General features: G+C 36.2%; 1 protein-coding gene across 1 annotated transcript in view; it reads left to right on the top strand.

Annotated features, from left to right (window-relative positions):
* Positions 1–22,604, top strand: part of SKIV2L2 (superkiller viralicidic activity 2-like 2 (S. cerevisiae)) — a 91,594-nt gene that overhangs the window by 34,759 nt on the left and 34,231 nt on the right. The window contains exons 12-18 of the mRNA XM_010857155.1: positions 733–812; positions 2,765–2,875; positions 4,730–4,831; positions 6,944–7,069; positions 9,887–10,037; positions 17,068–17,240; positions 17,817–17,885. Of these exons, the coding sequence (XP_010855457.1) occupies positions 733–812; positions 2,765–2,875; positions 4,730–4,831; positions 6,944–7,069; positions 9,887–10,037; positions 17,068–17,240; positions 17,817–17,885 (812 nt within the window). The remainder of the gene's footprint in view (positions 1–732; positions 813–2,764; positions 2,876–4,729; positions 4,832–6,943; positions 7,070–9,886; positions 10,038–17,067; positions 17,241–17,816; positions 17,886–22,604) is intronic.

Here is a 22,604-nt window from a genome sequence, read left to right as displayed (position 1 = left end):
CTTCAGTAGTTGCGGCACACAGGCTTAGTTGCTCCGCAGCACGTTGGCTCTTAGTTCACTGGGTGGATTCTTAACCACTGGACCACTAGGGAAGTCCCAATCCCATGCATTTTAAAGCTAATTTTTACTTATCCATGGGTAAAAATAACATGGCAGATAACCCATATGCCCACCTAAAGCCAATATTTTTTGTCTTTCTTACTGAGTCAGTTGCTCTACTTAGAAATATTTTCTTATCACTACCAGTGCTGCATATGCTGTTGCAGGGTTTTGTATTGATTAAGTCAACAAATATTTTTTGGCTGTTAACTTAATAGTCACTGTAAAGAAGGCAGTATAAATGGTTAAGAGTATAGGCTTTGAAATTGTTGATCTAACAGTTAATACCAGTGCTCATTATTTGCTGTATGTCTCACTTTTCTCAATAGTGAGTAATAATAATTCCCATGTCCTGCAATTTTTTCACTTAAATATTGCATGTATATAGTTAGTGTAGTTATTGTTACTGCTTTTATAAGAAAGCACTTTTATTCATGGACTAGCTGCTACATCTGTTTCTAAAGGCAGTGAATTTTATTTAATAATTATGTGATAAATTTGATGTGCTTTTTCTTCTGTCTTAAATCCTGAGTCATTACCTTTACTCTTCATGACTCTGTTCTTTGCAGTGTGTGAAATTTGGTATCACCAACTCACTTAGATGTTTATATACCGTTGAATTTTCTCTCCTAGATGAGGAAAAGAAGATGGTTGAAGAAGTTTTCAGTAATGCAATTGACTGCTTGTCTGATGAAGATAAAAAGCTCCCTCAGGTGTGTTTAATGTCATTAAGTAGAGTGTGGATATTAACAGATAGTATATATTCACTTTGTAGTTCATGGTTTTGTTACTGTGTTACATATTGCACTGTTTGCACATTTCAGTAAATATGTTGCATTGTGCACTGAAATGATACCTTAAGTTTTATTTTGAACTTCGAAGATGGTGACGGAAGGAAAGATTTGCTGCCTTGAAGAAACTTTTCTCTGAAAGCTAGCATGGTCTGGAAATTACTGCTTCTGTTCCTAATACTACAAAATTTTTAAATGCTAATTTTAAGTCAGTCAGTTTCTTAATTCATAAGGGTAGCAGACACAATAAAGTATACCTAATGAAAATCATATTTAGTGAAAAACTTGATTTCTGCTTTTCTTTAGTTAATTAAAGTGGTTTTTTCTTTTGGCTTCCCTGGTGGCTCAGATGGTAAGGAGTCTGTCTGCAGTGTGGGAGACCTGGGTTCAATCCCTGGGTCGGGAAGGTCCCCTGGGGAAGGAAATGGCAACCCACTCCAGTATCCTTGCCTGGAAAATCCCATGGACAGAGGAGCTTGGCAGGCTACAGTCCATGGGGTCCCAAAGAGTCGGACACGACTGAGCGACTTCACTTTCACTTTTCTTTTGCCTGTAAGAATTGTCTTAGGAGTTCTAAAATATACTCATGCCTCGTTGCCACTCCAGAGTTTCTGATTTAATTATCTCGTGTGCCCTGATTATTAGAATCTTTCAGAAACTCTTGTTCTAATGTGCATCCAATCCTGAGAACTAATTTTTTAGTCCAACCTAATACTGTGTGAAAGTTTTATTTTGTGAAAAGAAAAATTGGAAGGTCATACTCTACAAATGATTGCTTTGGTTTGTGTGGTCTTTACAATAAGACTGCACTGCTTGTTTCTTGGTATTTAAAATAGTATTTAACTTACAGAATCTTACTGTGATTTTTCTTTCCAGCTGAGTTAATAGTATCTAAGGGCTGAGCCATGTCTTTATATATCCTTGTCATTCTAGCACACTTCTTTTCTTGGTTTTATTTTGAGAGAAGAGCTCCTTTGGATTTATTATTAGTTAGAAACATAGAATATTGATGGCAGAGACCTCTGTGAAGTGTGTTGTCTGTTTTCTTGGGGAAGGACTGCCTGACAAGTAATGCCTTTGTGGAGTGGCCAACAGCCCTTGTCTGAAAAGGGCTTGGGCATCTTGGGGCACACGTGTGTGCCCATCTCAGCCTTCACTGATGAGTCACACTGGCCCGTGAAGTCTAATTAAAAAATTTAATGGCATTGAATAGTGTTAATGAGATGGGCCTCTAGAGTAATTTATTTGTTTTAAGATAAAGTACAGGTGCTAGTGGTAAAGAGCCTGCTGCCCAAGCAGGAGACGTGAGAGACATAGGTTTGATCCCTGGGTTGGGAAGATCCCCCGGAGGAGAGCATGGCAACCCACTCAAGTATTCTTGCCTAGAAAATCCCATGGACAGAGAAGCCTGGTAGACTACGGTCCATGGGGTCGTGAAGGAGTTGGACACGACTTCACGACTAACAACCAAATATTTATATTAAATATGCTTTATAGTTATTTATCCCCTTTTGGTTTGAGTTGGCCAGTATTTTTTGTTTATTTTGCGCAGATACGCACTTTGCCATTTAATAACCATTAATTTTTTAGGAGGAGATGAAGTGATGCTGGAAAGTTTGAATGAGGAAGCAAAACATTTATAAAGTTTATTTAAAACATATTTATATTAAAGCTGTGGCAGAGTTACATTGTGTTTTGTATTTAATAATATGGGAATATAGGTTTGGTTTTTGCTTTTTTCTGAAAAAGTTGTATAATGTTTCTTTTAACAGGATTCTTTCTTGATTACTTACTTTGCTTTAGTTGGTTAGTTTCACATTTTAAAAGTTCTTTTCCTCACATCTTTTAAAAAATATAATTTAATCCAATTGTAGGTTGAAAATGTACTTCCTCTCTTGAAACGGGGGATTGGTATTCACCATGGTGGTTTACTTCCTATTTTGAAAGAAACTATAGAAATTCTCTTTTCTGAAGGATTAATAAAGGTATGGTTTTATTTTTACTATTATGCCCTAAAGTTGTGTTTTGTGGGCAGTTTGAAAATTATCAAGAACACTGTTCATAGGCAACTTTGTTTTTGTTATTGTTGTTGTTTTTAAGTAAGTTGAATGGAATGACTTGGGTGATGAACTTGATTTTTGTGTGCAGTATTACGCTTCATAAGTTTGGGACTATATGTAGAAGTCATTTGTTTCATTTTCTAGTCTTTATTGATTTGGCTGCACTGGGTCTTAGCTGCCACATGAGGGATCTTTGGCTGTGGCATGTAGGGTCTCTTAGTTGCAGCAGGTGAAGTCTTGGTTGTGGCATGTTGGATCTAGAGTCTTAGCCACTGTGCCTGCCACCAGATAAGTCCCTCTTTTCCTAGTCTTAAAGTAAGAAATGGTATCATTACTGAATACAGTGTAGAATTTTCCAGGTGTTGTTTAATGATCACACCTAGAGTTGATTCTGTAAGTGAACTCCTTTCTTTATACAGATTAAAAGGACTAGTTTAGAGAAAACAAGGAGAGTTGCCAGTTAGACTTGTGAAAGAGCTATTTAGGATGTTCTCATTCAAATTGAAGAGAGTGTAACTTAATTTTTAATATTATGTCAATACCTGTACCCAGTAACAGACTGTTGAAAATGGAAAACAACTCCAAAATGTTGTCATAAACCTTTATATGACTCAAATTATTTTATGTTTAAAACTCAAATTAGAGATTTGTCATGAGAACTTTAGTACTAAATAGGATATTTAAAAGAAATTTATTCACCCTAAAAAGACCATACTTGAAGTATTTTAGATAAAGAATTGGTCACTATTTATAACTGGGTCCTGGTAAGGACCTGTTGATGTTCTTACATAGATTGCATATTTTGTTTAGGTCCATTTTAAGAAATCTTTTAAATATAGTGTAGAAGTCAAATCGAGTAACTGTACATAAAGTAAAACATTAAAGACCCCCATTGCCCTTCACTTCCCAGAAATATCTACTAGGATACATAGAAATAATACTTGATTTAATTTTTATACAAAAGTGATTATATTACCTATATTATTCAATTTTGTCATATGCATTGCTTTTCATTCATTTTAATAATTGAATAGCATTCTGTTGAGTTGATGACATAAAGTTTTTTTTTTTTTATCTCGTTAGCTATTGATGACAGTTTAGATTATTTAATAGTACTTCAGTGACTTAATTTGTACACATACCTTAATTTCTACACATACCTTTGTGTGCTTTTTGTTGGTAAAGTCTTAAATGTGAACTGAAAGTGCCGCCAATTTTGAAAGATGTCTCTAAAACTACTGAATCATCAAGGAAGAAGCCAGGAAATCTTAATATGCTTAGAAAAATATTGTACAGCCTAATAATGCCTTGTCCATTAGGCCGGTAATAGTCTCTCCAACTTACCACCTCTGGAATTAAAGAAAGACTGTTTTCCCTGAATTAAAAATTTTGGGGGTGGGGGTGTAAGGTACATTAAATATAATATAAATTTGTAGTAATATATATAATTATATGTAAATTTAATAATTTGAGTATAAAATACTAAAATATACCTGGGGTAGCATGTCTTATTTTTGTATCATTTCATTAGCAACTAATGGAGAAGGAAACAGCAACCCACTCCAATATTCTTGCCTGGAGAATTTCATGGACAGAGGAGCCTGGCGGGCTACAGTCCATGGAGTTGCAAAGAGTTGGACACAACTGAGCAACTCACACACACACACACACACACAAGCAACTAATTTTAAAAATTAATGATTTATTTATACTTGAATATGAGACTAGTTTTTCAAGTTTAAAATATGTGTTTAATTGTATAATTATTCATTCATTTAGGCCTTATTTGCCACTGAGACTTTTGCTATGGGGATTAACATGCCAGCTAGAACTGTTTTATTTACAAATGCCCGAAAATTTGATGGGAAGGATTTCCGATGGGTAAGTAAAATAATTCATATATTGAAGTAACTTGAAGGTGTTCAAAATCACCTAAGATGATTTTGGCTCACATAGCCTTTGAGATTTTCAGTTCTAAATACTTAAGAATTTGTATGTGAGCTAATAATTCATTAAGATTAAGTTTTCAAATTCATTCTATCACTGTTTTTTAGTCAAAAATTACTTTTGGTGAAAGAGTTTGGTGATAAGTGTGCAAATGAGCCATGACTGTTGTAATGCATTTTAAATATATCTAGAATTTTTATTTCTTAAAGTTTGTTATTTAAAACACCTCTGCTATAGTAGATACAATTGTAGCTCACTGTTTGCACAAATGTCTTTTCTAAAGCAAAAGTTGGGATCATGAGTGAAATGGTGAATCTGAGTAAAAAATAAATCCTTAATTCAGAGGCAAGTAACCCCTTCTTACTAAACCTAAACTATGGGCTTAGAACTATGGTAAATGCTGAGGATGTTAAATTTAACACAAAACCAAACCAATTTCTACTGTGAAGTGACGTAGTGCAGGTGAAAGTTATTTCATGGACCTTGAGAAGTACATACAGGAAGAATAAAACACAAGAAATCAGTCACTTGTATATAAGGGGTCAGGAAAGATTTCATAAAGAAGGCAGTCCTAAAACTGAGCAACAAACAGCAGATGGGTATTTCCCAGGCAGTCAGTGGAGCATCACAAGAGTGAAAAGCAGGTGGAGGAAGAGAGATTTCTAGTTTTGAATATTTAATGCAAACCAAAAATTCATATAATGTGGCATTTGGAGCAAATTATTAGCTATTCCTTTAGTTCTTAATGATTTTTTTCTGCTTAAAGAAATATCTGGCAGTAGTTGTTAATCACCAGTACACTGAAAAATCTCTTGGTAGATTTCTAAAGGCAAAGCATTTTTCTTGATTTGTTTTGAAGTGTGTTGGATGCTAAACAGAAGAGAAATGTAAGTATACGGAGTCAGTACCATTTCTTTTTAGAAATTTTTACATAGCATTCAAAAGCTTTATGTAACTTGTGACTTTTTAAACTGAAAGAAGACTAATTCATGTAGAATACAATTTTTAATGGTAAAGTGGATAAAGTCTTCCATGTTTTATATTTTAAGTTACTATACATTTTTAAATTCTTCATAATTTATCGGTTTAAAAGTAGTTAGTTCTTTGAATAAAATTAATGCTACAAGAAAATAAGTCTTTTGTTACTTTACATACTCCTTGGCCTCCATTGGACCCCAGAGAAGGATATGGAGTCATGAGGGTAGTTGAATTTTAAAAAGGGACTTTTTCTTGATGATTCAGGAACATAATTATAAAATCTAAAGAGCATAGTTTTAGATTATGTAATGCCCTTTAGCCCTGTTGAGATTTATCAGACTGCCATTTTGAAGTGTTCTTTTCTAATCTTAAGGTTGGTCTCAAGTTGTTAGGTTTGTTTCTACTGCTATCAGTAATATGCCTTCTAGTAGTATAGTAGTTCATAACCCTTCCTGAGCCAAACATTTTTTGAAAGTCTGGAAATGCTGCACCCTTTGCACAGGAGAAGAGTATGTGCGCTTACAGATAAAACTGCCCGGTGTTCAGTTGGTTCAGTTTTACCCTGGAAGACTGTGTGTGGGAGACTTACTAACCTTTCTACTTTAGGTAGTTCTTAGTGATGAATGGCCTCTTTTGGATGCCAGGGATATACCCTGAGAAAATAGAAATTGTGCTTTATGTGTGTGTTAATTTTTATATTAATCCCATTTGGAAATTAAGAACATTTATGATCAAGTCAGAATTGATATTTAGTAGATTTGGGGTCATTGTTTGCTTTCTTAAACTTTGCTGTTTTCCAGAATATCTAGCTTAAAGATATTTTTTGCACCAGTTAATTAACCAGTATTTCCTTACAGCCATTTGATCATTACGGAGCTAAAATTTTGCAACATTATTAAGTATTGCTTTTTTGTCTTTTTACATAAATCTTTCCTAAAAGTTCATGTTTTTAATCTTGTTTCTTTTCTTCAAATGTATAGCTTGTGCTTGTGTATTTTATGATAAGACAAATCTTAAGAATATGTTTTTTAGCAGATTTTCTCCTAAACTTTGATTATTTTCATTCAGATTTCCTCTGGTGAATATATTCAGATGTCTGGTCGTGCTGGAAGGAGGGGAATGGATGATAGAGGAATTGTAATTCTTATGGTAGATGAAAAGATGAGCCCAACGATAGGAAAACAACTACTTAAGGTAACAAAAGTTCGTCTAGTCAAGGCTATGGTTTTTCCTGTGGTCATGTATGGATGTGAGAGTTGGACTGTGAAGAAGGCTGAGCGCCGAAGAATTGATGCTTTTGAACTGTGGTGTTGGAGAAGGCTCTTGAGAGTCCCTTGGACTGCAAGGACATCCAACCAGTCCATTCTGAAGGAGATCAGCCCTGGGATTTCTTTGGAAGGAATGATGCTAAAGCTGAATCTCCAGTACTTTGGCCACCTCATGTGAAGAGCTGACTCACATTGGAAAAGACTGATGCTGGGAGGGATTGGGGGCAGGAGGAGAAGGGGACGACAGAGGATGAGATGGCTGGATGGCATCACTGACTCGATGGACATGAGTCTGAGTGAACTCTGGGAGTTGGTGATGGACAGGGAGGCCTGGCGTGCTGCAATTCATGGGGTCGCAAAAAGTCGGACACGACTGAGCGACTGATCTGAACTGATGCAGGATTTGTCTTTCCGTGATAGGCTTATTTCATTTAGCATAATGTTCTTAGAGTTCATCTGTGTTGTTGCATATTGCAGAATTTTCTTCCTTAAGTCTGAATAGTATTCTGTTAGGTGTATTTAATGACTGTATATATTTTACAGTCATCCTTGGTATTCTCAGGGGATTGGTTTTAAGGAACCCCCCCCCCCCATAGCAGAATACCAAAATCCAAGGATGTTCATGTCTCTTATAAATGTCATAGTATTTGCATATACCCTGTATACATCCTTTTCTTTAAATCATCTCTAGGTTTTAGTATGGAATACAGTGTTAATGTTATTTAAATAGCTGTAAATACAATGTAAATAGTTGTTGGTGCTGCATGGCACATTCAAGTATTACTTTTTGTAACTTTCTGCAATTTTTTTCCCAAGTATTTTCAATCCACAGTTGATTGACTCCTCAGATAGGGAACCTGAGGATACTGAGAGCAGGCTGTATAGCCATATTTTTTAGTATCCAAATTAGAATACTGTAATAGTGAAATAAGGGAGTATTAATGATTATGCCAATATATCATGTGTAAGTTGGGGTTATCCTGGGGTCACTGGATGCAGTGTTACAATGCTGCTGCTGCTAAGGCGCTTCAGTTGTGTCCGACTCTGGGACCCCATAGACAGCAGCCCACCAGGCTCCCCCGTCCCTGGGATTCTCCAGGCAAGAACACTGGAGTGGGTTGCAATTTCCTTCTCCAGTGCATGAAAGGGAAACGTGAAAGTGAAGTTGCTTAGTTGTGTCCGACTCTTAGCGACCCCATGGACTGCAGGCCTACCGGGCTCCTCTGTCCATGGGATTTTCCTGGCAAGAGTACTGGAGTGGTTTGCTATTGCCTTCTCTGGTTACAATGCTATGTTGAGTTTAATGTGATGGAGAATTCAGATAGGTGTATTCTGTAACAGCTGGAATATAAAAGAAGAGCTTGAGGTTGGAAATAATCTTATAATATTGAAGCATCAAATTTCTTAAAGGTAGTAAGAGTAGAAAAGAAAAAGAATAATAAAAAGTTGGGCTGTTTGCAAAATTACAAAGTAGATGGAAGTTGACTTTCATTCCTCTTTCTGAATAATGTGGTTTTCATATAATTCCACATTTCCTTTTGGCTCTATTTTCTAGGAAAGTGGATACAAATTAAGGTTTTTAGGGACTTACTAACCCCCTACGGTAAATGGCTCTTGATTTTTCAGGAATTAAGGAATATGATCATTTGAGACTGTTGAAAGTTCTACTCCTTGTCATAAAATCCTGTATGCGTATATTTATAATTCTGAATGCAATAAGGCTGGCTTATGGATTGCAGTTTAAAAGTTCCCGAATACCTTAAGAGTATTTGCATATTTTGCTATGCCATTTAGGGATATGAATGTTTTGTGACACTTCTAAGTATTCTAGCGTGTGTCTTCAAGAAGTTGGTCATTTCTCCTATACAACTACATAATCATTTTCAATCTTAGAAAGTATTTGCATTTAGAAAATAATATTCCTGAAGAAACATTGTAAGAAAGGTTTAGATCTTTAGAAAGTATTTTGGATATAAACCATATTTGCAAATTAAGGTCACACTATTTTGTGATAAATGTTTTATTTTGCCTGGCCCTTCTTTGGTAATAGCTACAGTTAGGGAGAGAAAGAGGAATTGTCAAAGTGTGGATAATGACCTATAAATTTGGGGGAAATACTAGAAAGTTTTATGTCATTCTAGGAAACTGAGAGTTTCAAGATAGCTCATTTTTATCCGAAATAAATTTAGTATGCTCTGTCAACATAGACTAGGCTATGCTACTATAACAAACCTAAATCTCAGTAACTTAAAGGTTTGTTTCTCTTAACCTGTTCATCGCAGGTTTACAAAGGAGACTCAGCTTATTATTGGTTATGGATTCAAGCTGATAGAGAAACCTCTGTTTTGAATATTAGCAGTCACTGTGCCAGGAGGGAAAATACAGCTTTTCACACCATCAATTAAATATTTGGCCAGAAAGTGATATATCACTACACTCGATTTGCCCTCCACACTGAGGGCAAAATGTGTAATCCTGTCAAGTGCCTAGAAGGCAGACAGCTAAATGTATTTGGCCAGTAGTGTATTAACTAATACGTCTTATTTAGTTATTTTTACCCCCCTTCACTTTCCCAAAAAGCTACTCTTTAACAACTTTGTATGGGTCATTTAAAAGAAGGAACTGAGTATGTTTCTATAGTATTCTTTCATGTAGACTAAATTATTAAGCAGTTTGAAGTTAAAATGTTTGTGTGAATTTATTTGAAAAACCTATAGCATTAACATGTTTTTTTCTCTCTTAGGGCTCAGCTGATCCTCTAAATAGTGCTTTCCATTTGACCTACAACATGGTTTTGAACTTACTACGAGTAGAAGAAATTAATCCTGAGTACATGTTGGAAAAATCCTTCTACCAGTTTCAGCATTATAGAGCAATTCCAGGAGTAGTAGAGAGTAAGTATAAAATTACTGTAATAGCTTTATTTAGCTAGGGGAGACTAAATAGCAAGGTTGATGTGTTGTTGACTGCTTTGGCCCTTGGTATTTTTCTGGTAAGCCAAGAATTGGTCCTTACATAAAAGTACAGTAATGTTCCACCTGGAAAATTTTGAAATGAAAGTAAGAAAACCCTGTCAGAACATGATGCTGGTGCTAATTCAAATGTAGTATACTTTATTGTTACAGACATATCACATGGTAACTCATTTGTGAATAATGATATCAAAAAATTAAGATAATGCTTTCTAAAGTCCAAAAGTAAGTGCTCTGTGGGTAAGTATGTTCAAGCACAGTTCTGTGTTGAGTATTCTGTGTTGAGTGTTGATCCTTATTTTAGAAGATATGGCTGATCATCATTTAGAGCTGATTAAAATCTAAAATAGAGGAAAGATTTAAAATGCTGGTTTGGGTAAATCTTGTAAAAATAATGCATAGTCATAAAGAAAAAAACACAAATTATGCAAAAGATACAAAGGCAATTGAAGCTCAGTTGTGATCTCACAGTTAGCCACACAGCCAACTGTTAACACTTTGGGTTCTCCCTTTTTTTTTCAAACATATTTTTCATACTCTTTTTCAAAAAGTCAGATTTAACAATGCCTTGGTAATAACAGCAATGCTATTTATAATATCAATTGTTAAACATTTACCATATGCCTAGCATTTTGTTAAATGCTTTACATTCACTGACTCACTCATTCTGGCTTTTAAAAGTTAATTTCAAGTATCCTTTGAAAGTGTAGTTTTTAATGACTACATAATTTCACTTTGTAAATGTCCTGTGAGTTATTTAATAGGCAACAATACCTTTTCATCAAAAGTAGGTAGGACACTACCACTCAATTTTCATGTAGCTAAAAAGTAGACAAAAGTATAATAATGTGCCTTAAAAAAGTGAAGAAGACTGAACATTCAACTAAGTTAAATTCACATTTTTTTTTTTACCCTTGCCTAGATGAGAGATCATAACTCCTCTTAATTTCTTACATCTTAATTAAGAGCAGCTTCTTCATTACAAACTATAGCTCTGGAACAAGCTTTGACATCATTTTACAGCTATAAAAGAAATAAGGCATAAGAGAAGTTATCAGTATATTAGGTTACACATTTGATTGGTGACAGGTTTGAGATTAGAATCTTGGTCCTGTTCCTAACTAAGCCATGCTGTTTTTATTAAAGCATGGATTTTCCCTTTTTGATTATAAGAGTAGATGTTGTAACTTACCTCAGAGAAGGCAATGGCAACCCACTCCAGTACTCTTGCCTGGAAAATCCCATGGATGGAAGAGCCTGGTGGGCTGCAGTCCATGGGGTCGCTAAGAGTCAGACATGACTGAGCGACTTCACTTTCACTTTTCACTTTGATGCATTGGAGAAGGAAATGGCAACCCACTCCAGTACTCTTGCCTGGAAAATCCCATGGATGGAAGAGCCTGGTGGGCTGCCGTCTATGGGGTCGCACAGAGTCGGACACGACTGAAGCGACTTAGCAGCAGCAGTAGCAGTAACTTACCTGCCAAACATGGATGAAAAAACACTTGAGCTGACTTATTTTAAGAATTGTCTGTGTGTGTTGCTCGATCGTGTCCAACTCTTTGTGACCCTATGGACAATATAGCCCACGAGGCTCCTCTGTTCATGGGATTCTCCAGGCAAGAATACTGGAGTGGGTTGCCATTTCCTTTTCTAGCAGATCTTCCCAACCCAGGGATCGAACTTGGGTCTCCTGCATTGCAGGCGGATTCTTTACCATCTGAGCCACCAGGGAAGCCCTTTCTTAAATTTCCAGAAGCAAAGCCATTGGCTGAATCTTTAAAACACATCATATAAAATTAATCACAAATATATAATTTTAGATCACTTTACATTTTATTGGGTTGGCCAGAAAGTTTGTTCAGTTTTCCATGAGACATTGCAGGAAAACTCAAATGAATTTTTTAGCCAATATTTTCTTGGTAAGTATTTAATACAGTTTGTCTTGATAATAAGCCACAGCCTTAGCAAGGAGAAAGGATGATTCTTGTATCAAAGAATTGTGATTTTAAAGGAGCTATAAATCTGCCTTCATGCAAAAAATAATATGTGATAATAGAATTAAAAAATCAACAGAATTTAAGTACAGCGTGGATTTGGGTTTAAATTAAGGAGGTATTGAAATTAGATTGATACTGAAGAAGGAAAGTCATTAATTTTACTTTAGTTTATAGAAATTTCACATGGCTGTTGTTGAATCAAGTATGTAGTTACAAGCCACCTTAAATATTTTCACTAAAAAGAATGAAACTTTAAAATACTCCTCCAAGGCAGTTGCCACTATCATTCATGATTAAGATAATTATGCATACACATACAGCCAGAAAGACTGAATAACCAAAAGAAATAGGGTGTACCTTGATGCACTTACTTTTGCTTTTTTCCCTTCTTTATAAAAATAGTATATTTGAACAGTTATTAAATTACTTTAAAAAAATTGAAATATAGTTGATTTATATAATATTGTGTTAGTTTTAGGTGTACAGCAAAGTGATTTGGTTATACACACATGTATTTGTATAAATCTATATTCTTTTTTAAAAAATTCTTTTCCATTATAGTTTATTACAGGTTACTGAATATAGTTCCCTGTGCTATATAGTAAAACTCTGTTGTTTATTTTTTATATGGTAGTGTGCCTCTGTTAATCCCTTGCTCCCAATTTTTCCCTCCCCAACCCTTGCTATTTGGTAAAGTTTGGTAAATTACTTTCTAAACTTTGCCTTCTATTATTCTTTTGTAATTCCATAGGAAATATCCCAGATATAGTAGAGGACAGTGGCAGAATTCTCCAAGTATTTTCTCAATTATGTTGGTGGAAACGTAATTGTGGTTTTGCTTTGTTGAACTTTGCTGTTTGGTATTGTAATACATTCTTAAATAAATGTGGTTATTTATATTCTTAAATATTCAGATTTAATTTTAACCTTTTTGTTTATTCATTAATAGATAATGTTATGGTTAAATAGCAAGAGCTGTGGAGTTAGACCTGGGTTTAAATCCAGACTGCCTCAGCCTTGATGTTGTGTTGTGCTTAGTCACTTAGTTGTGTCTGACTCTTGTGACCCATGGACTGTAGCCCACCAGGCTCCTCTGTTCATGGGAGTCTCCAGGCAAGAATACTGGATACTGGAGTGGGTTGCCATTTCCTTCTCCAGGGGATCTTCCTGACCCAGGAATCGAACCTAGGTCTCCTGCTTTGCAGGCAGACTCTTTACCAATTGAGCTACCAGCCTTAGTTTGCTTTTTTATGCAATTGGAATAATACCTAGTTCATTCAACTCATGAAAATTAAATAAGATCATTTATGTTAAATGCTCAGTAAATGCCTATTTTATTAGTGTTAGTAATGCCATAGATCAGTAAAGCCATTTAAACCTTTCATAAAATTTCCTCAGTACTGGGGGTAGCATTTCATTTCTCCATCTCTCACAGCTCTATCTATTGCACATTTTATATGATACAAATATATATTTTTGGAACCACCATCTCTCTCCCTCAAAAGGGGAAAATTGGTTGGAAATTGTCCTAAGAGTTATGGGCATATCTCACATGCTGTTTCCTAAGATACTGAGGCTTTCTTATGGGAGTACACTGCAGGGAAACCAGCTTATACCGAGATTCCTCTACTTTTTGATTGGCTAGAAAGAGATAGTGTCCTTAATTCGGGAAAAAGCAGGCTGCACCTAAATTAACTTCCTAGAGTGATATGTAGCCGTAGTTAGAGTCCTATGTACAAAACACATGTGATTTCTTAAAATGTCTCTCCAACTTTTGATTCCTTAGTTAAGTAGTCTGAGAACAGAAATGCTTTGGAGTGGAGGGTGGGGGCCTCAGGCAGTCTTTGTGTGTGTCATCTTTCCATAAACAACCCCTGTTAGTGCTTATTTAGTATTCTACTGGTACCTGCGATGTTACTTTGTAACTTTTGGTAGGGCAGCAAGATTAGCATCTCAGTGTATAGTTTTCCTTCTCATAGAACCTCTTATTGACTTCAGCCCACCAATTTTTTTAAATCATATCTTTTTCTGATTATGTTTACTGCTGTAACATGTGTTAAGAATAGCCTTCTATTCTCAAGTGAAAGGAACATGATTCTTGTAAGAAGTAGGGCAGTTCATTAAAAATAACCAGGATGATGCAGTATGCCTCAGAGGGTGTCAAAGACCAGAAGTTAGAGGTCGAAAGAAAAAAGAAAAGAAAAAAGTAAAAAAAAATCCAAAGAGCATGTCTCAATACTTATGTAGACTTTTGCAGCATCTTGACTCTGGTATCACTAAAAATAAGCAATTAATAAAAATAAATAGGCTTAGAGGAGGAGGAAGTAGTCGTCAAACTCTGGGTCTCCTTACACATCTAGTCTCCAGCCCACTTTATAAATGTCTAAATGTGTTTTTCTTAAATTGTGGTGCTCGAAGGTAAATCGTATATTCTGCGTGGGGTCTGGCCAGGGACAATAGAAATGTTGTTACTGCTCTTTTTGATTTTTCTAAGAAAGAAGTCCAGTGCAAGAAGAACGATAGAGAAGAGTGTTGACCCAGGGATTAATTTTTGGCTATGCTGCGTCTTTGTTGCTACTCAGACTTGTTCTTTAGTTGTGGCAAGCAGGGGCTCCTCTTTGGTTGTGGTGCATGGGCTCTCATTGCTGTGGCTTCTCTTGTTGCGGAGATGGGCTCTAGGTGCATGGCTTCAGTAGTTGTGGCATGTGAGCTCAGTAGCTGTGGCTCGCAGGCTTTAGGGCACAGGCTCACTAGTTGTAGCGTGTGTCATTAGTTGCTCTGCTGTATGTGGGATCTTCCTGGACCAGGGATCGAACCCGTGTCTTGTGCATTGGTAGGCGGATTCTTCACCACTTAACCACCAGGGAAGCCCCTATGTCAGTTGACTTTTAACAAGTGCTGCTAGGACAGTAGGATAGCCACATGCAGTAAAGTGAATTTGGACCCCTACTCCACACCATAACTGAAAATGGATGGAAGTCTTGAATAGCTGAAACCTTAAAACTCTTTGAAGAAAATATACATATAAATCCTTATAAACTTCTGTTTCCCAGTGGATTCTTACACAAGACACCAGAAGTACAAACAACAAAAGAAAAATTGAATAAATAGGATTTTGTCTAAATTTTGAAACATTTGCACTTCAGCATACACCAGCAGTAATAGAAAACCCAAGAAGTAGAAGAAAATACTTGCAAATCATGCATCTGATAAGAGTCTGGTATGTAGAATATATAAAGAGCACTTAGAACTCAGCAACAAAAAGCAAATAATCTAATTTTCAAATGGACAAAAGATTTGAATAGACATTACTCCAACAAAAACACATAAGTACATGTAAAGATGCTCAACATTATTAGTCATTAAGGAAATGCATATAATAACCACATTGAGATACCACTTCACACTCACTAGGATGGGTTTTTTGTTGTTGTTTTTTTTTTAAGTAATTGACAAAATGGTGTGATCACTGTAGAAAATAGTTTAGCACTGGTTCGATCCCTGGGTTGAGAAGATCCCCTGGAGGAGGGCATGGCAACTCACTCCAGTATTCTTGCCTAGAGAATTCCCATGGACAGAGGAACCTGGTGGGGTCACAAGGAATCAGACACGACTGAACAACTAAGCACAGCAGAGCAAGTTAAGTATAGAATTACCATAAGACCCAGTGGTGCCATCTACTCACGGGTATACATAAGCAAAAGAGTTGGAAATATGTTCAAACAAAAATTGGTGTGTGGAAGTTCATAGCAACATTACAGCCAAAAGGTAGAAATAGTCCAAATGCCCATCAACTGTGAAACAAAATGGTATACCCATACAGAGTGATGCTATTTCACCATTAAAGAGTGAAGTACTGATACATGCTACAACATGGATGATCTTTGAGAAAAGAAAGTGAAAGTGAAGTCGCTCAGTCGTGTCCGACTCTTTGCAACCCCCATGGACTGTAGCCTACAGGCTTCTCCATCCATGGGATTTTCCAGGCAAGAGTACTCGAGTAGATTGCTGTTTCCTTCTCCAGGGCATCTTCCCAACCCAGGGATTGAACCCAGCTCTCCCGCATTGTAGGCAGATGCATAACTGTCTAAGCCACCGGGGAAGTCAGATCTTTGAGAACATTATGCTAAGTTACGGAAGCCAAAGACAGAATCCACACGATGTATGATTCCTTATGTATAGAATATCTGGCCTAGGTAAATTCATGCAAACAGAAAGGTTGCTGGGGTCTAGGGGAAGGAGAGAATGAGTGTTTGCTAAAAGGGTATGGAATTTTCTTTTGGGGTAGTGAAAATATTCTAAAACTACTTGACAGTGATGGTTTCATATATTGTGAGTGACATACATGTCATTAATGGTAAATTTTATGTTATGTGTGTTTTATGCCAATAAAAATACTGTTTGTTCACAGTGGAAATGAGCAAGGAAGGTGGGGCTGCACTAGGTGAAAGATGGCATCATAGATGTTTAGATTAACTAAAAGAACAATTGCTGAAAGGCTAGTGTTTTAGCCACTGACTGAGTAGAGAGATAACAAGTTAAATTTGTTGTCTTCTGTTTTAGAGACGTAGTACCAGGTGATGGTGGAAGCCTAATGAAATTAGCAAAATGGATTTTTTGCAGAGTCAAAGCGCCATATTAAAAGATCCAAAATAGTGCTATTCAATATAACTTTCTGTGGAAATATTCTGTGCTATTCAAGTAGAGAAGTCAACACCCACATATAACTGTTGAGCATTCTAAATGGTACCAGTGCGACTGAAGGACTATTAAAGAGAAGGGAGAAACTAGGCAGCATGCTTTATGGGTGTTTCTGTATCTTTTCCTTAAAGCTTTTAATCTGTGCAATATGTAGTAGTACAGTCCCTACAATTATAGTAGTCAAAGATGTATCCTTGGTATAATCTACATAAGATGTATTTTTTGATACTGTATATATGTTTTATTTATAGAGGTAAAGAACTCAGAAGAACAGTATAATAAAATAGTAATACCAAATGAAGAAAGTGTGGTCATCTACTACAAGATTAGACAGCAGCTTGCCAAATTGGGTAAAGAAATTGAAGAATACATTCACAAACCAAAATATTGCTTACCCTTTCTACAGCCAGGTCGTTTGGTAAAGGTATGTCATTTTTATTATAGAATTTTCAATATTTAGTATTTTTTAGATAAAGTAAAGTAGGTAGATGCTTCCTGCTACAGTAGTTGATCTGTATTAATTTTATTGTTTAACCTGTTTCACATGATACTGATTAAGGAAGGAGAGGTCATTTGAAGGCCTTTTAATCTCTACTGGTTTTCATTTGGGGGAGTATAAACTGAAGTAGACAGTTTGGGAATTAATATGAAATATTTCTAGTTAAGAAATGCTGTTCAAGAATAAGGCAGTTTTAAGACCTGGATGAATTCATTAGTTATCAAAGATTTCACATATATTCCAAACAAATATAAGATACCACTTTTTCGGTTTTTTGCCAACTGAAAGATTCCTGTTGCTTCCTAGAAAGCCTGTGAAATTTGGCAGTGATTTCTTTCTGTAGTGTCAGTGTCTTTTTTTTTTTTTTAATTTAACAGGGGTCTTTAAAAAAAATTCTATCAGGAAAACTGAGAATGTTTTATTAGCTATAATGTGGGCATGACATCTAAATTGCCTTTTAACATAAACACTCCTTTTGTACTTGCTTTGCTTTCTTTTCAGGTGAAGAATGAAGGAGATGATTTTGGTTGGGGTGTAGTGGTGAATTTCTCAAAGAAATCAAATGTTAAGGTAAACTGTTGTCCTGAAAGTAGAATTGTATATAAATTTTTAGTGAAATGTTTTTTCAGGGTCAGAAAATCAATCAGATTAAAAATAGCATTACCTTAAGAGAAGCTATAATAAAGTCTATATAAAGTCTATATAAGGAATTAATTTTTCAATTAATCATAGATTTTATCCTTAAAGTGATATGGTTATCTTCCTAACACTATCACAAATTTTAATTTCATGACTGTTTTACATTTTTTCTCTGAGTTCACCAGTCCTTTTTTATACATTTCCTATAAATTGAATATTAGAAAAAATTAGCATCTGACACTGAAAATTAGAATTTCGATTTGGGTATATATCAGAGACTAAAAAGCAAGACCTTAGGAAAGCTGGTCAATTTTAATTATTCTCTTTAATACATATGAAGGCAATAATAAAGTTGATTTTGGTCATTATTTATTTAAATACTTTGAAAATGTCACTTATACATAAAATCAAGGATAATTTTAATAATGTTAGAAGAATAATCACCTCAATTAAATCAGCCTTCCTGTCTATTATATTTTCTTTACTAGTTATAGGCACCGACTAAACAGGTGCCAGTAAGTGACCTCAGGCAAGACAGTTTGTATCTCCATGCCTATTTTTCCTTATTTTTAGAATGAAAGGTTTGCATAAGGTGACATTTACAGTGTTTTAAGGTTGAGCATTTCAAGAGTTTGTTATCATTAACTTATTAATCCCACCTTTGTGTAAAGGTAATTGAGAATTAAGTTTTGGAATTGAAAGTTAGTTCTGAAATATGTAAAGGGAATTTGAGATACTGATGCCATTTATTGTGGAGAAATAAAATTCCTAGTTTTGTGGTAGGTGTTCTGATTAATGGTCTATAGTTAATCCTACTGAATAGCTTCTTAAGGATATTTAGTTTACTAGTACCATCTTCATAGATTACTTTCATTAGCAATTATTAATTTACAAAAATTTTTTTCAAAGTATTGTCACACTCATCGTCTCATTTTATTCTAATTTATGAAGCATTCATTGACTACAGACACAGAATCCCTATACTTACTTATTTGGTGAACATAGCAAATAGTGAAAATAACATGGCAATATATGAAATACTTCAATAAAGACATAAACAGAGTGCATTTAGAGCAGGAGGAGGAAGATATTTTGGGTGAGCTGTTTGAGATGGCACCTGAGGAGGAAGAGAATTTTTGAAGTTTTAAACAGAACCTTAAACACCGAGTAGAATATCATTTCATGGATATTCACTGGTGGAAGTAGTATGCAGCAGGGGCAGAAAACTTCAGATTAAGGGAAGGAGAAAAGTCAAAGTATTGAGATTAATCACCAAAAGTACTTAAAATACAGATTTTAAGTATGTTGGGTCTGGATTTAAACATTTGAAGGTAGTAGCAGGGCATTGAAGGTTAATTGGTTGATTGATTTGCTTGGCTTTTTTTTTTCTTTCAGTTTTATTGAGATAGTTTATATATAGCATTATATAAATTTAAGGTGTACAACATAATGATTTGACTTACATACATCATGAAATGATTATCACAATACATTAAGTGAACACCCATCATCGCATGTCGAAACATTAAAAAAATTTTTAAACTTTTCCATGTGATGAGAATTCTTAGGATTTACTCTCAACTTTCATTTATAACCTATAGCACTGTTTATTATATATATCATGTTGTACATTATGTCCCTAATATTTATCTTACAACTCTAAGTTTGTATTTTTTTTATTACTGTCATCTCATTCCTCCTTCTCTCAACCTTGCCTCTGATAACCCAAAATCTGATTTCTTTCTCTGTGAGTTTGTTTTTGAAGCATAATTAACCCACAACACTATTAGTTCCTGTTACACAACATGATATATTTCTATACATTTCAAAGTGTTCACCTTGATACTTTTAGTTATCACCATGAAAAGATATAGGCTGTATTGCCCACACTGTACAGTTCATGCCTATGAGTTATTTATTTTATAACTGAAAATTTGTATCTCTTAATCTCCCTCACCTACTTCTTTCCTCCCCCTCCTCCCCTGTCCTCTGACAACCATCTTCTCTCTGTATCAGTGACTTTGTTACCATTTGGTTATGTTTGTTGATTAGTTTTCTTTTTCATATTCCACAGTTAAGTGAAATCATCCCATATTTGTCATTCCCTACCTGGCGTATCTATCTCATTTAGCATAACTCCTTCCAGGTCCATCCATGTTGCTGCAAATGGGAAGACTCATTCTTTTTTGTGTTTATGTGTGTGAGAGACATCTTTATCCTTTCCTCTATCAGTGGACTCTTGGCTTGCTTCTACATTTTGACTGTTGTAAGATATACAGTAATGCTGCAAAGAATGTAGGGGTGCATGCACATTTCCTTTTGGATAATGGTGTTTTTGTTTTCTTCAAATAAATACTCAGGAACAAAATTGCTGGGTCATTTGGTAGTTATATGTTTACCTTTTTGAGGAACTGTCATACTGTTTTCCATAGTGGCTGCACCAATTTACATTCCCACCAACAGTGCACAAGGGTTCCCTTTTTTCCACAAGTTCTTATTTCTTGCCAGTTTGATAATAGCTATTCTGTCAGATGTGAGATGATACCTCATTGTGGTTTTGATTTGCATTACCCTGATAATTAGTGATGTTGAGCATCTTTTCATGTACCCAATGGCCATGTGTATGTCGTCTTTGGAAAAATGTCTACTCAGCTCCTCTACCATTTTTTAGTTATGTTTTTTGTTTGTTTGTTTTGATATCAAGTTGTACGTTCTTTAGTCACTAAGTTGTGTCTGACTCTGAGACCCCGTGGACTCGCGTGTAGTTCATCTCACTTGCATGTAGTTTGCTGGGCTCCTCTGTCCATAGCATTTCCCAAGCAAGAATACTGGAGTTGGTTGCCATTTCTTTCTCCAGGGGATCTTCCTGACCTAGGGATAGAATCTGCATCTCCTGCTTGGCAGGAGGATTCTTCATCATTTGCAGATATCTTTCACCATTCAGTAGGTGATCTTTAAGTTTTGTTGATAGTTTCCTTCACTGAGCAAAACCCTTTCAGTTTGATGTAGCCCCATTTTAAAAAATTTTTGCTTTTATTTCCCTTGCCTGAAGAGACAGGTCTGAAAAAATGTTAGTATGACCAGTGTTAAAGACTTCATTGCCTGTGTTTTATTCTGGCAGTTTTATGGTTTCATACCTTACATTTAAGTCTTTAACACATTTTGAGTTTATTTTTGTGCATAGTGCAAGAAAGTAGTCTGGTTTGATTCTTCTACATATAGCTGTCCAGTTTTCCCAACACCATTTGTTGAGGAGACTGTCTTTCCCCTCATTGTATATTCTTGCCTCTTTTGTTGTAGATTAATTAATTGCCAGTATAAGTGTGGGTCCATTTCTGAACTCTCTTCTGTTCCATTGATCTGTGCCCTCCATGCTGTTTTGATGACTGTAGCTTTGTAGTATAGTTTTGAATCGGAGTGTGTAAGATTGTTTTAGTTATTTGGGGTCTTCTGTGTATCCATATGGCTCACATCGTAAAGAATCTGCCTGCAATGCAGGAAACCTGGGTTCTCTCCCTGAGTTGGGAAGATCCAAGGGCATGGCAACGCACTCCAGTGTTCTTGCCTGGAGAATCTCATGGTCAGAAGAACCTGGCAGGCTACAGTCATGTCAGTTGTGTCTGACTCTTTGCAACCCCATGGACTATACAGTCCACGGAATTCTCCAGGCCAGAATACTGGAGTGGGTAGCTTTCCCTTCTCCAGGGGATCTTCCCAACCCAGGGGTCAAACCCAGGTCTCCCGCATTGCAGGCAGATACTTTACCAGCTGAGCCACAAGGGAAGCCCTCACTTTACCACGTAGGAAATAGCTAAAAGTGAAGTGAAAGTGTTATTCGCTCAGTCGGGTCTGACTCTGCCTGCCAGTCTTCTCTGTCCATGGAATCCTTTAGGCAAGACTACTGGAGTGGATTGCCATTCCCTTCTCCAGTGACTTCCCTGGTGGCTCAGTTGGTAAAGAATCTGCCTGCAATGTGGGAGACCTGGGTTTGATCCTTGGGTCAGGAACATCCACTTGAGAAGGAAATGGCAACCCACTTCGGTATTCTTGCCTGGAAAATCCCATGGATGGAGGAGCCTGGCAGGCTACAGTCCATGGGGTCGCGAAGAGTCGGACACGACTGAGTGGCTTCACTTTCACTTTAATGAAGATAATGGTGACCTCCTTCAAAAGATCCCATGCATGTACTGCTACACTCAGCGCCCCCAACCCTGCAGCAGGCCACCACCTACCCACGCCTCTGCTGGAGACTCCCGGACACCCACAGGGAAGTCCAGGACAGTGTCTTGTGGGGTCATTGCTCCTTTCTCCTGGGTCCTTTCCTGTTGTTCAAGCTGGATTTAGAAAAGGCAGAGGAACCAGAGATCAAATTGCCAGCATCCGCTGGATCAAAAAAGCACGAGAGTTCCAGAAAAACATCTATTTCTGCTCTATTGACTACGCCAAAGCCTTTGTGTGGATCACAGTAAACTGAAAAATTCTGAAAGAGATAAGAATACCAGACCACCTGACCTGCCTCTTGAGAAATCTGTATGCAGGTCAGGAAGCAACAGTTAGAACTGGACATGAAACAACAGACTGGTTCCAAATAGGAAAAGGAGTACGTCAAGGCTGTATATTGTCATCCTGCTTATTTAACTTATATGCCTG

The sequence above is a fragment of the Bison bison genome, unplaced genomic scaffold, assembly GCF_000754665.1.
Source record: "Bison bison bison isolate TAMUID 2011002044 unplaced genomic scaffold, Bison_UMD1.0 scf7180017864378, whole genome shotgun sequence".
Taxonomy (NCBI): Eukaryota; Metazoa; Chordata; class Mammalia; order Artiodactyla; family Bovidae; genus Bison; species Bison bison.
The sequence above is the reverse complement of the archived record's forward strand: the minus strand, read 5'-3'. Positions and strand labels throughout refer to the sequence as shown.